The sequence below is a fragment of the Neophocaena asiaeorientalis genome, unplaced genomic scaffold (genome assembly GCF_003031525.2).
Source record: "Neophocaena asiaeorientalis asiaeorientalis breed wild unplaced genomic scaffold, Neophocaena_asiaeorientalis_V1.1 scaffold109, whole genome shotgun sequence".
Taxonomy (NCBI): Eukaryota; Metazoa; Chordata; class Mammalia; order Artiodactyla; family Phocoenidae; genus Neophocaena; species Neophocaena asiaeorientalis.
Window position 1 is genome coordinate 21,530 of NW_020173946.1, and position 12,158 is coordinate 33,687.

Consider the following 12,158-nt stretch of genomic DNA (forward strand, 5'->3'; position numbering starts at 1 on the left):
CAAAACAGGAAACTGCTCTGAGTGAAAATTCGTAACTGCTAAAGTATGCAAAACTAATGAAAATAATAAAAATTGAGTTTTTCTAATAATTTCTTTCTTTTAACTAAATTTTGCTAAAGGCTTCTTCATACATAAAATGTTAAACTGAAAAGCACCTGACATTTTGCTCAAGAAAGCTTAAAAAAAAGCATGCTGTAAGAGTTAAGAAAATCTTCTATGGGGACTTCCCTGGTGGCGCAGTGGTTAAGAATCCACCTGCCAATGCAGAGGACATGGGTTCGAGCCTTGGTCCGGGAAGATCCCACATGCCATGGAGCAACAAAGCCCATGCGCCACAACTACTGAGCCTGCGCTCTAGAGCCCGTGAGCCACAACTACTGAGCCCACGTGCTGCAACTAGTGAAGCCCACGCACCTAGAGCCCGTGCTCCACAACAAGAGAAGCCACCGCAATGAGAAGCCCGCGCACCGGAATGAATAGTCCCCGTTTGCCGCAACTAGAGAAAGCCCGCGTGCAGCAACAAAGACCCAACGTAGCCAAAAAATAAATAAATTTAAAGAAAAAAAACCTCATTTCTACCTTTAAAAAAAAAAAAGAAAAACAAAACCTTCTATGGCAACTCTCTCAAGCCTTGCAATGCTCTTCGAATCTGAATAGATAATAAATTATTTCCTCATCCTTTGCAACAATCCAAACTAGCTCCTCCAGGGATAAAAACAACACAAAACAATAAACTCCACTGTCTCTTTCTGTATTTATTAGGTTAGTGCTTTAAAGAAGTCAGGTGCTTACCTCCCCATGTTTTGGTCCTATGAATCTCACTGTTATAAGGGGTGCTTCATGAAACCGACCCCATTTTACCGACATGATTCGATCCCCATGCCAGGAAATGTGTTCTCACGGAAGGAGGGGCTCATGCCGGCGGGGCACAGCCCAGCAGCTTCGAGCTGCCATCAGAGCAACCATTAGAGAAACGGTAAGAGGAAGCCACGGACTGGTTGAGAAAGGGAAGGAGGGAGGGCTGAGGCTGTTTGTTTCCTTAAGACAAGCTTAACTATTTGCACGCTGCCAGTACAGCCAACCACCCTAGTTACAAAGAACACAGGACACGAACGAGAACAAATTCCCCCTAACACAGTGTGTGTGGACAGTACTTAAGTTGCAAGATGGGAACTCTGGCAAGACTGAGGCCGATTTTTTAACACCAGAAGTTAAGGAACACAACTGTTTAATTAGATGTGCTCATTTTATAAAAAGCAATACATTTACAAGGAAAACTTTTTTTAGTCAAGTCGTGCCTGTGGGTAAGGCGGTGATTGGTAGTTTCCTGAAGTTTGACTTTTCCTTAACACCTGCCAAAATGCTTTTTAAACCTGTGTGCTGGGGAAATAGAAACTAACAATATTTAAAGAGAAAACTGCAGGTAACAACTATACTAGGATACTATGAGGGAAAGTGATATTTTCATTTTTCTAAACCTACCACTTGAGACAAGTAATTATAATAAAAAAAAAATCAGAGAACTTTCTGGAAAACTGTGGAGCATGCTGTGATTAAGCAACTGTCACACTGCAGGTCTTTAATCAAAGAAGGAACGAGAGAGATAATGGTATCTAATGCTGATTTAAGCCTCTGCAAACACAGCTCTACCCTAGTCGGCACCTTTGAAAGGCGGAGGGGTTTTATTTCTTTTTTAGACACACCACAGGAACTGGGAGTTGAAGCTGAATGTCTTGTTACGAAGTCATGGAGTACATTAACAGCTGTGCAGGAGTCTGATCCTTACATCCGAAAATGCCTGCTTCAAGTCAGATTAAGAATTTGTCTCAAACATCCCTAACTGTCTCCCTGTTGTTTGCAAAGAGGAAAGCTTAGAAAAAAGAAAACCAGTGTGACAGGATGGTTTAAAGAGGGTCACCCCACTCCCTCTGTGAATTTGGACATTATGCATATTAGTGTTTAAATACTCTGCAGCAAGTAAACTTACTTAGCAGGAAACAGTACTACCTCTTAAAGATACTAAAAGACAAAAGCAGAAACTGCCAGTCTTCCTGTTATACTTCCTGTTTAGGTTCTCCCTCTTTCAAAAAAAGATTCAAATATTTACCTAATAACTCATGCCAGTTAATGAGAATTCTTAAAAGGACATATAAAGGATGAGTACTCAATTTCCCCCAAATTTCTCATATACTGGCTACCGGTATGAGAATATATGTACAATATATATAGTGTATACTATGTTATACATAGTATATTATATATACTATAGAGTGCTTATACTAATTAACATAAAAACCAGTGCTAACATTTATAGTAGCATCTTCAATTTTTTAAGCATTATGGAGAACTAACATTATTCAACAGTTAAAGAGTAGGGCTAGCATCATCAAACCAAGAAATTATTCACTTATTTTTGTGTTATCCTTTAGAGAATAAAATACTTCTGAATGGTAAAGCTCTCCTGTGGGTACAATGGCAAATAAAGACAAGGTATTTAATTTTAACATAAAATATATTACTTCACCATTTCCCCTATTTCTTACTATCTTTGGTACATTGACAAAAGCTGAGCTGTCCTATGGGGGGATAAAACAACCATATTTAAAGTGAGCTAGTAACAATGATCAAAGGTGACTCTTAAGTTTCTTAATATATCTGGCTACTGGGGCACCTAAACCCCTGATAATGTGAAAAGAATTGCAATCCAGGGTTACAGATTTGTAACTTTTTGTAAATTTCCACCACTAGAGATAGCAAGCCCCCAGAGATCAAACCTTGAAGCCAAGAGCCTGAAAGAGGAAGCAGCCTCACTGCAAAAGAGTGCTGTCACTTTGACAAAGGAGAAGATGGGAGGTGACAGGTCAACTGATGCCGTCTTGCCACTGACGACAGGCTGCACTTGTACACAAATTGCCTTCTTTTCTCCTGCCCCTTCTCTTCATCCCCCTACTAGCAAACTCCAGTCCTTTGAGGTTATGAAAAAAGTTAAAGGAAAAAGATACTGTGCAGTAACAGTTCACTCTTGTTGAAGAGTGAACATGAAATGAAGAGTTCTACTTGCTAGAAGTCAGATCACAAGGTATGATCTAGTCTGTTACCTGAAGCATACTTCTCTGCGCTTCAGTCTGTAAAATAAGGAGGCTGGTGCGAGACTTTTTTAAAGGTCAGGTCCCAGTTTCTAAATTCAGTCTTACATCATTTCATTCTTGTCTGTTTGTATTACCTCGTCAATGCGATCAGTGGTGTATTCACTGCTCTGCCCTTAAGTCAGTGGTACTAGGCGGTGGATGGAAAGGGGGATCTCTACTTTATACTGGTCTTCCAATTAAAAAGTTCGTTTGAAGAAAAGAGTCCACATTTTAAAAACAAGATAAAAAACAACAGAAACATTTGAAATCATCCAAACAGATCATAAAAATTTTCAAGGTAAAGACTATGTGGCTTTGGTTCTTCTGGGTGCTTGTTAGTACCTAGCAGAATGCTGATTACAGAAGCCACTCAATAATATTTGGCCAAATTATACTGAACTTTCAAGGAGATTTTCTTTTGTTGATGCCAACCAGTGTCCAAGCGAGCAGTGATAAGTAAGATAGATATGGTTCTATTTTAAGCCTTGCTGCCATATGTAGAATAATGATAAGCATTCTGCCCTCTTTAACCTTAATTTTTTTGAATTATAAAACAAGGCTGGGCTTCCCTGGTGGCGCAGTGGTTGAGAGTCCGGCTGCCGATGCAGGGGACGCGGGTTCGTGCCCCGGTCCGGGAAGATCCCACATGCCGCGGAGCGGCTGGGCCCATGAGCCATGGCCGCTGAGCCTGCGCGTCCGGAGCCTGTGCTCCACAATGGGAGAGGCCACAACAGTGAGAGGCCCGCGTACCGAAAAAAAAAAAACAAAAAAAACCAAGGCTAAGCATGAAGTTAAAGCTTAAATACGTGACTATTCTAGAAACGATTTGCAAGACTCTTTTTCCCCCTAGAAAATTCTGAATTTATTATTCCAAGATTAAGTATCATTTCTCCATTTTACACTATTTATTTGTAGAATAATAGTTCACGATTTGCTAGACTCTTTGCATCTTTTCCAGTTTGCCCATTTTCTGTCCATTCTGCATTTGGGCAGGAGAAATGAAGAGAAAACACAATTCTGGTGGCAGGTTTTGTGGAAAAATTTATCTGAGTGATGACCAAATCTAGTATCTGCTAAAAGAAAGAGATCTTATTTACAAAACTCAGTAAAATACATTCGCTCTATTTCTACCAGCCCACTTACCTAAGAAGCTTGTCTGCGTTTGCGCTGGTGGCGGGGGTGTGGGTGGCGTGGTGCATGCACTTTTACAACGATACCCTTGGCGTCCAGTGCTTGTTTATTCCCATACTTCTAAGTACGTACGTACCTGTGTATACGTGTCTAACACACACACACACATGTATAGTGATTCCTGTGCAAGAACTCCATAACTGATTTCCCTTTTTTTTTTTTTTCTTCTTACTTTGCTGGAGTTTGGGTGGGTGAATAGAGTGTAGGGGAGTGCGAGGCAGAAAGTTTTTCCCCACTAATTTGAAATGGAATCTTTTGGTTTAGCACCAGGAATTGGTATAAGAAAGTTAATGCCTTTTTTTTACCCCTTTCTTTCTAAAAATACATGAAAAAAATATTAGAAGAATAGTTCTCTCTACGTGGGATTATTACAGGTAATTTTTATTTCCTTATTTTTCCCAGATAAGGTACCTTACTCCTAGAAAAGGGAGATAATATCTACCATACACGGTTGTAGAAAGGATTAAATGAGATTCTATATGGAAAGTTCTTAACCTATAGTAAAAACTCAATTGGTGGTATCACTTCTTATTGTTATTTTCCTTGCTGTTAGTCTTCTTCAAATATTAGGTTATTTGAGCCAGCATCTCTGAACTTATTTCCACCTGTCCCCATCATTTAATTAGTTTCCTGGTGTGTGCAGGTTGTGCCTGGAGCCTACTGAGGGCCTGCTGAGGTGGCCACACAGAAGCGTCCACGAGAGTACTTACCCTGCTCTTCTTACTGCTGGACATTTTATTCTTGATGTAGCTGAACGTACGACTGACTTTTGTTCCACTCTTCCCTTCAAAGTCTTTCTTGGAGGGGCTTTGTGGCAGGAAATTAAAGTTCTCTTCTGTTATACTAAATAGAAGAAATAAGAGTTTTTAAAAAGATTACAGAAGTTGAGTTTTAAAAATTACAACGCTCTACATATAATTCTTTGTAACCATCGTCATGTATTAATTTTAGCTACAAGTCACAGCCAACTTATATACTCACATGAAAATGGGAAAAGGAATAAGAGGTGGACAGAGGCTGCTGAATGGTTTTATACAATAATATCTATCTGAGAACAGAGCACGCCAGAATGCTCATGTTCTAATGTCAAAGCTTGGCTAAGTCTTCTTGTATCACTTATTAGTGTTTTACTAATGGGTTTTTGTGATCTGATGATAGTCTAAAGATCAATTATTCATTAATTATTTTATCTGAAATTTTAAAATCTAAGCACCCATTTATAAACTTCTTTGCATTAAATACGTGTTTGAAAAGAAACCCGTATATGTGATGCAAACCCAGGAATTTTTATGACTGAATGGATATCCAAGTTCCCTAACAGCAGAGATCACACCTCTTTTTCAGTCCTCTGGCACACTAGACAATCAATACGTGAATTCAGCTATGCACAATTTTAGGCAGGCAAAACAGTAGGCCAAACTGACACCTAGTGTAGAAAGATCCATTCTAGGAGTTTCACAGAGATCCAGATGCACTGACCTACTTGTTTAGGACACCTGTATTCTAAGTTCACCCATGATGGGCATGTCTGGACCCTAGGAAATTCACAAAGGTTGATGTCTTCAAAGAATGCTGGGCCCTTGTACACATAATAATTTGTATACATATACAATTATGTACAGTTGTATACATAATCTATTATATAGAAATATTCATACTTTTCCTAGGTGTTCTCGAACAGTTATATTAGAAGTTTTCCATAGAAAGTAGTGTTTGCCTCAAGGGCCTCTGTGAGAGGGCAGACAGGCAGAACCACAAGGGCCCTAGTCAGTAGCTAGAGTCTATTTATATATAAAATATTGTTTACAGCATAAGGCAGTCTGTTACTAAGATAAAGGGGAAATGGTGTGAAAATCACCACTCTAGAAAGAACGAAGAATAGGTAAACTATGACAGAAGTGCAAAGAAGAGCACTCATATTGAGAGAGTTCTGAATCACTGAGTCACAGCTGACGCCTTTGTGAAAAGGAAGGCGACTTAAAAAACACTGTGGGGTAACAGTCAGAACCCCATTTACGCTTAAATTAGAATATTTAATCTCATAAGCTTGAAAAGAGGAATACAAAAATAAACAATGAGTCAAAATAGCAATCTTTTGCCTGCTGTCAAGTAAAGAACCAATTCACTTATCTGGACAGAGGTGTGTACCATATCAATGTATACAAAAGAAAATAGCTTTAAAGCTTAAAATGGCTAAGAAGGCAGCAATACTGCATTAACACAAACACACACACACAAATTATGAAACAAAATGTTCTTAAGACTTAGGAATTATAAATTCCCATAAGCAAAGAGTGCAAAGTTCATAAAGCTAAATATAAGTGTATCCTTATGTGAATAAATGCAAACAATAATCTTTATTATTCAGATGGTGTAAAGAATAAAGGTGGAAAACTATTCAAGACGTTAATTAAAAAGGATATAGCCTTCATTAAAAAAACACTTCTAACCATTATTCCAAATTTATCAGTCAAGGAAGTAAGATTCCAATGAGCTCAATTAACTTAGCTTGCCTAAATGCCGTAAGACATTTCGGATTTCCTTTATTTCATCTTGGGAAAAGGAGTAACAAAATAAATATATAGTACCTCTCAGTCAGATTAGCATTGGTGCTGTGGAAGGGCCGTGAATCTAGAAAACAAGAACGGTAGAATAAAAGTTAGAACAAAAGGATTTTACCTGGGTAACAGACAAAATGTTTAACGTTTTTACGACTGACACAGATAAAGCAAAAATAGCCTTTGAAAGCCAGTGTGGGATGCCTTCTCCTCATGAGGGTTTGGAAGAGGGAAAATTAAAAATGAAACCCTCAAATCAGAACTGGAAAATTGGCAGCAGTGGGGAGTGAATTTCCCATGTGGAAAAAAATTTTAATCCAGGATTCAAGTAACCAAACAAACCCCAAATCAACTTAAAAAAAAAAAAAAAAGCTCAAATGCACGTTTAATTCCCGTTCTCGTGAAGGTAGAGTCCATAGGTCATCTTTCTGAGATGATGTCAGGGGAGAAATATACAAAAGGAAATTAAATGCCATCCTGTATGCTGTTAATTTTGCTGTCATATATTTCTATGCTAAAAATCTAGCTAATATAGGTCTGATATTTTCTTAAGCATTCCTAGAAATGGATTAGTGAACAGGAAAGAGCATCAGAGCTAGCCTATAAGGTCTAGGCCCTGCCACTAATTTGGGGTGAGGTCTCTGGATTTCATTTCTTCATCTATGAAATAAAGAAGATAAAACAGATGCTAAGGTTCTTTCCAGGTTGATACTGATCAAATGAGTAGGCCAGATACATTTTTCCTTCTTCTACAACTATCAGACCGTAAACTAAAATGGGTCATTAAATCTAAGGCTAAGTCAGATAGGACAATAAGTAGAACAAATACAGAAGGAACAATACCATTATTTTACCTATGACATGTTAATCAAGGTTGAGCTACTTTAGGACTTAGATGAGAGAAAGGCCGCAATCACACAATGATTAATGGTTTCCAAGGTTTTAGGAGATCAGGTATAGAAACACTTTCGGTGTATGATTCCAGGTAGACAAAGGTTGCTCTGTATAACTAATGTTATAATGTGGACAAAACACACCCTTTCTCCTTGAGGTTACTGTGAGTAAAACTTTAATTTGATAGAGATTTGAAAATGTTCCACTACCAGACTACCAGCATTTGGAACTCGTAAAAACTCCAAATTGTTCCAGATTCTGAATAGAAATGCAAAGTTGAAGTTATTACTAACATACAGCCAACAGGTGGAAGTAATGCATGAGTAACTTAAAAATGAATTCTAAGTCTTCAAAAGATTGCCTTCTATAGTTTTTCCTTTTACGTATTTGGGGTTGTTCTTCTATTTCAGTTATAATGCATGGTAACAGTAGCCAGAAGAAAGAGAAAGATGAAGAGTAAGATCTGGGATCTATCTTCCAGCTCTGCATGATCTAGGTGTGAAACCATCAGCATTTCAACAACAGAATGCCTTAATTTACTTAAACAAAAATCAAGAGTATGGTTTAGATTTGGGGGCTTTAAAATTTTTTCCACTCAAGGAGCCCTGAATGATATAAAGGGCATTAAATTCTCTCAGGCTGCCAGGATTCTGTTGTGCACTTTATCAATTACCTAGTAAGTTACCACCCTAGTGATATGAACAAAGTAAAAATAAAACCCATAAAGAAGAACACCAACCAGCAGAGGCCATGGCCAAGAATAAGCTCCCAGAAGGTCTCTGTCAAATAAACTAAAAACAAATACGTGATTTGAATACTGGGAGAATCTATGACTCCTATAAGGATTTCCAACTTTTTGGCTGCTGAAAGGTATTTTAATTCATTTACTATGACCTCTGAGATGTGGTTCTGAAAACAGTGATTAATCCACCAGTGTTTCTAAAATCAATGCCCCTGAAATTCCTAAAGTGTCATCAACCTTTCAGGGCATCTAAGACTATGATATAACCAATGTTACTTCCATGATATGATTGTAGAAATCTGTCATTGAAGTTAGCCTATGAAGTACTGTTGCACGTAAATAGCATATTTCAACTAGACCTTTTTTTTAAAAAGGCATGAAATAACCTGCAGACCTAATATAACAACATTCCACGACTGGAACTACTGGATGGACACAGTCAATATTTTTTAAAGTATGTTCCTTGGAACACTCGTCTCAGGAGATGTTACACATCATCATGAACATACTGTAGTTACCTAGGTTAGTAAGTCTGGGAAACACCGCATACTGAATGCTGCCTTGGAAATTCACAATATACACGTTAGCCTTTGAAACCTGCTTAAACCAGTTTCCTAAATTTATATGGCCTAGAACCGGCCCTTTCTTTTTCTTCCTTTTCCCCCTTCCCCGTAATTCTCATTGTATTTTTGAGTTTAAGGAACACATTCTGAGGAATGCTGGATATTTGATTCAAAGGTTTCTTCAAGCTTCTATACTTTTATGATGACATCAGGTTGGACTAACTGAGTAACCAGTGCTGATTTACTGAATAACCAGTCATAATTTTACTAGTGGTAGAAGAAATACTACTGGGACCTTAGTTTTTTTTTTGCCGTGCTGACCTATTTCCCAGCATATTACAAATACTTTGAGATGAAACAGCTTTGAGAATTTCTGAACACTCAAAGTTGCAGACGGATTTTCACAACTTCCCTCCTATGACAACTGGTATAGACTGAATATCTTGTGTGCCTAAACCAAATGCCTTTTAATTGTGAGAAAATATTGAACATATAAGACCTTCATTTGTGCATAAGTCACTTTCCTTTAAGAACAATGCAAAATTGTCACCCTGAGCTTGATATTGCTTAAATATTAAATTTTAATATTTAAATAATTATTTAAATATTGCTAAAACTTAGGATCAGCAAGTGGTAGGGAATTAGGATGCTTAATCCTATGGATATTGTAATTGCCTGAGGCTCATATGAGTTATATGAAATGAAAATAATTTATTATTTAACTTTATATTAGAAGTAGTTTTTCCATTAAAAATAGCAATCCTGGAATCATCTAGAAATCCTGCACAATTGAGAACAGTGATTTTCATGGGGGTGGGGGGGGATTCATTTCCTCTCCAAACTTACTAAAACTGATACCTTATAAAGTTTTTAAACTAGGTTATTATCAAGTAACAATATAATAATCTGAAACCTACAGTGTAGTAAAAGGATTGAAAAATAAAAGTTCAAAAGGAGAAAAGGTAGGGAAACAAATATCTAACTTCCACCCAATAATCCATGTGGTTTAATCTCAAAGAAAAGGTATTCTTAAATAAATGGCCTGGGGGAGTTCCCTGGTGGCCCAGTGGTTAGGATTCCAGGCTTTCACTGCCATGGCCCGGGTTCAATCCCTGGTTGGGGAACTGAGATCCCACAAGCGGTGCAGCATGGCCAAGAAAACTCCAAAAACAAACAAAAAACTGACAAAATTAAAAAAAAAAAAAAAAAAGAGAGATGGTCTGAAAGGTGAGAAGAAAAAAGTTTAACATTAGTTTTTAAGTATCACAAGTGGACATCTAGGTATCTGTCCCATGAGACAAAAAAAGCAAAATAATGAAAATGAAATTTACATGATCAAATGGAAAGTTTTGTGAAATTACTACTCAGCATTACAAAAGGTACAAGGTGGGATGGGAAGCCCTTATGCCTTTGAAGGTATCTCTGTTCTGAGAGGGTGTCTCAGGCCCTGGAATCAGGTCACTAGATCTGTCAGCACTGGTAGTGTAGAGACGACAAAAACTTTGTTGTTTTATCCAAATTAATTTTCAAAGCAAAGCATGAAGACGAATGATTTAGAAATGATGACATGCAAGGGGAGAAAAGTCCCCAAATTTCTTAGTACCAAGCCTACAGCATTTTCAGCACTGGTCAGGCACTGGAGAACAGCCATTGGACCCCAAAGTTGCTTACTTACTATGCAACTCTTCCTCCTCACAACTGGAGTAAGAAGAGCCAAGAGAAAAGAGAGTTTTAGACTTAAGGAGGAGCGGAGAGATGCTGACGGAGAAGGAGATCCGCCTTGTTGGCTGCATCTGCTGCTGGGCTGAGGAGTGGGTGGACAGAAGACGTTAGAGCACGCAGATCATACCAGAACAGAGTGAAAGGCACCTCAGACCCACAGTGCCGAGAATAATGTCACTGGCGTGGATGATTCCAGGAGAGGCTGTCGAGGTGGACAACGTAACATACTCACATTTTCATCTTTATTTCTGAATATGGCAGAATTCTAAAGCAGCTTAAGAAAATTCATCCAACAAATACGTACTTGTTAGATTATGAAAACACGAAGTATATTACTTTTCACAGTCATCATTTACAGCTGGAGTTTTTTTTTCCTTCAAAGTAAGGAAACGCCTGGAGTGGTGGTGTCCCTCAGGATCCCGTACTTGGCTCTCTTCCCCCTCACCCCAAACCCCCTCATTCACTGTCCCCCCTTCGAGTACAATCTGCATGTGATATAGTGGTGACTCCACAACTTTCTATTTTCAAGCCAGGTCTCTCCTTTGAATTCAAGCCTCATTCATCTCACTGCCCACCCGTGGGGGGATATCCCACAGCAGCTCAAACTGAACAAGTGCATATATCAACTTACCCCCTTCCTCCTGACCTGTTCCTCCTCCTTTATTCCTTCCTTTGGTGAGTGGTACCTAACATCTAACTAATTATCCAGAACACAAACCTGGGTACCATCCTTGAATCCTCTTATCACATCACTCAATCCTTTTGATTTTGCCTTCTAGAATTCTCTGAACATCAACTTTTCCCCTACTGCCAGTGCTCTACGGCCTGGTTCAGGCCACCATCTACTCTCACCAGAATCCTGCAATAGCCTTCTACTGATCTACCAGCCTCTCCTCCCCAACACTTTCTTCAGTGTGGTCTCTCTGAAGTGTTTGAATCAATTAATTAATCAATTTAATCTACTTAAATCGCTCCATTGCCCTCAGACAAGAAGCCCAAATTCCTCAATCTAGCTTTCCACATACTAGTTCACCCAGCGAATTCCTAGACTCCTCTTGGTCTCGACTCTGGTATCACTTCTCCCCAGTAAGCCTTCTCTGGTGTCTCAAGTCGGAGGCTCCTAAACACCCAACGTTGCTTTCAGTTGCTGCATTTATCATCTTCTGTTACACTCAACTGTTCTCATGTCCATCAGCTTAAGTGTGGTGAGAAAAGGAACCGTGTCTGGAAGTTCATCCCTCTCCTTCCACTGTCCAGCCTGGTGCCTAGCAAAGAATAGGTACTCAAATATTTATTGAATAAATAAATTAATAAATGAATTTCCTTTTGTCAGGCTTTCTAGAAGCTCAATAACCTAAAT

The 12,158-nt window shown here is 38.6% G+C and overlaps 1 protein-coding gene across 6 annotated transcripts in view; it reads right to left on the reverse strand.

Annotated features, from left to right (window-relative positions):
- LOC112404727 (A-kinase anchor protein 13-like) overlaps positions 1-12,158 on the reverse strand; it is a 300,167-nt gene that overhangs the window by 20,902 nt on the left and 267,107 nt on the right. For all 6 annotated transcript variants that reach the window (XM_024752831.1, XM_024752829.1, XM_024752827.1 and 3 more), the window contains 2 exons: positions 6,908-6,950; positions 5,030-5,162 (listed from right to left, as the gene is read on the reverse strand). In XM_024752831.1, the coding sequence (XP_024608599.1) occupies positions 5,030-5,162; positions 6,908-6,950 (176 nt within the window). The remainder of the gene's footprint in view (positions 1-5,029; positions 5,163-6,907; positions 6,951-12,158) is intronic.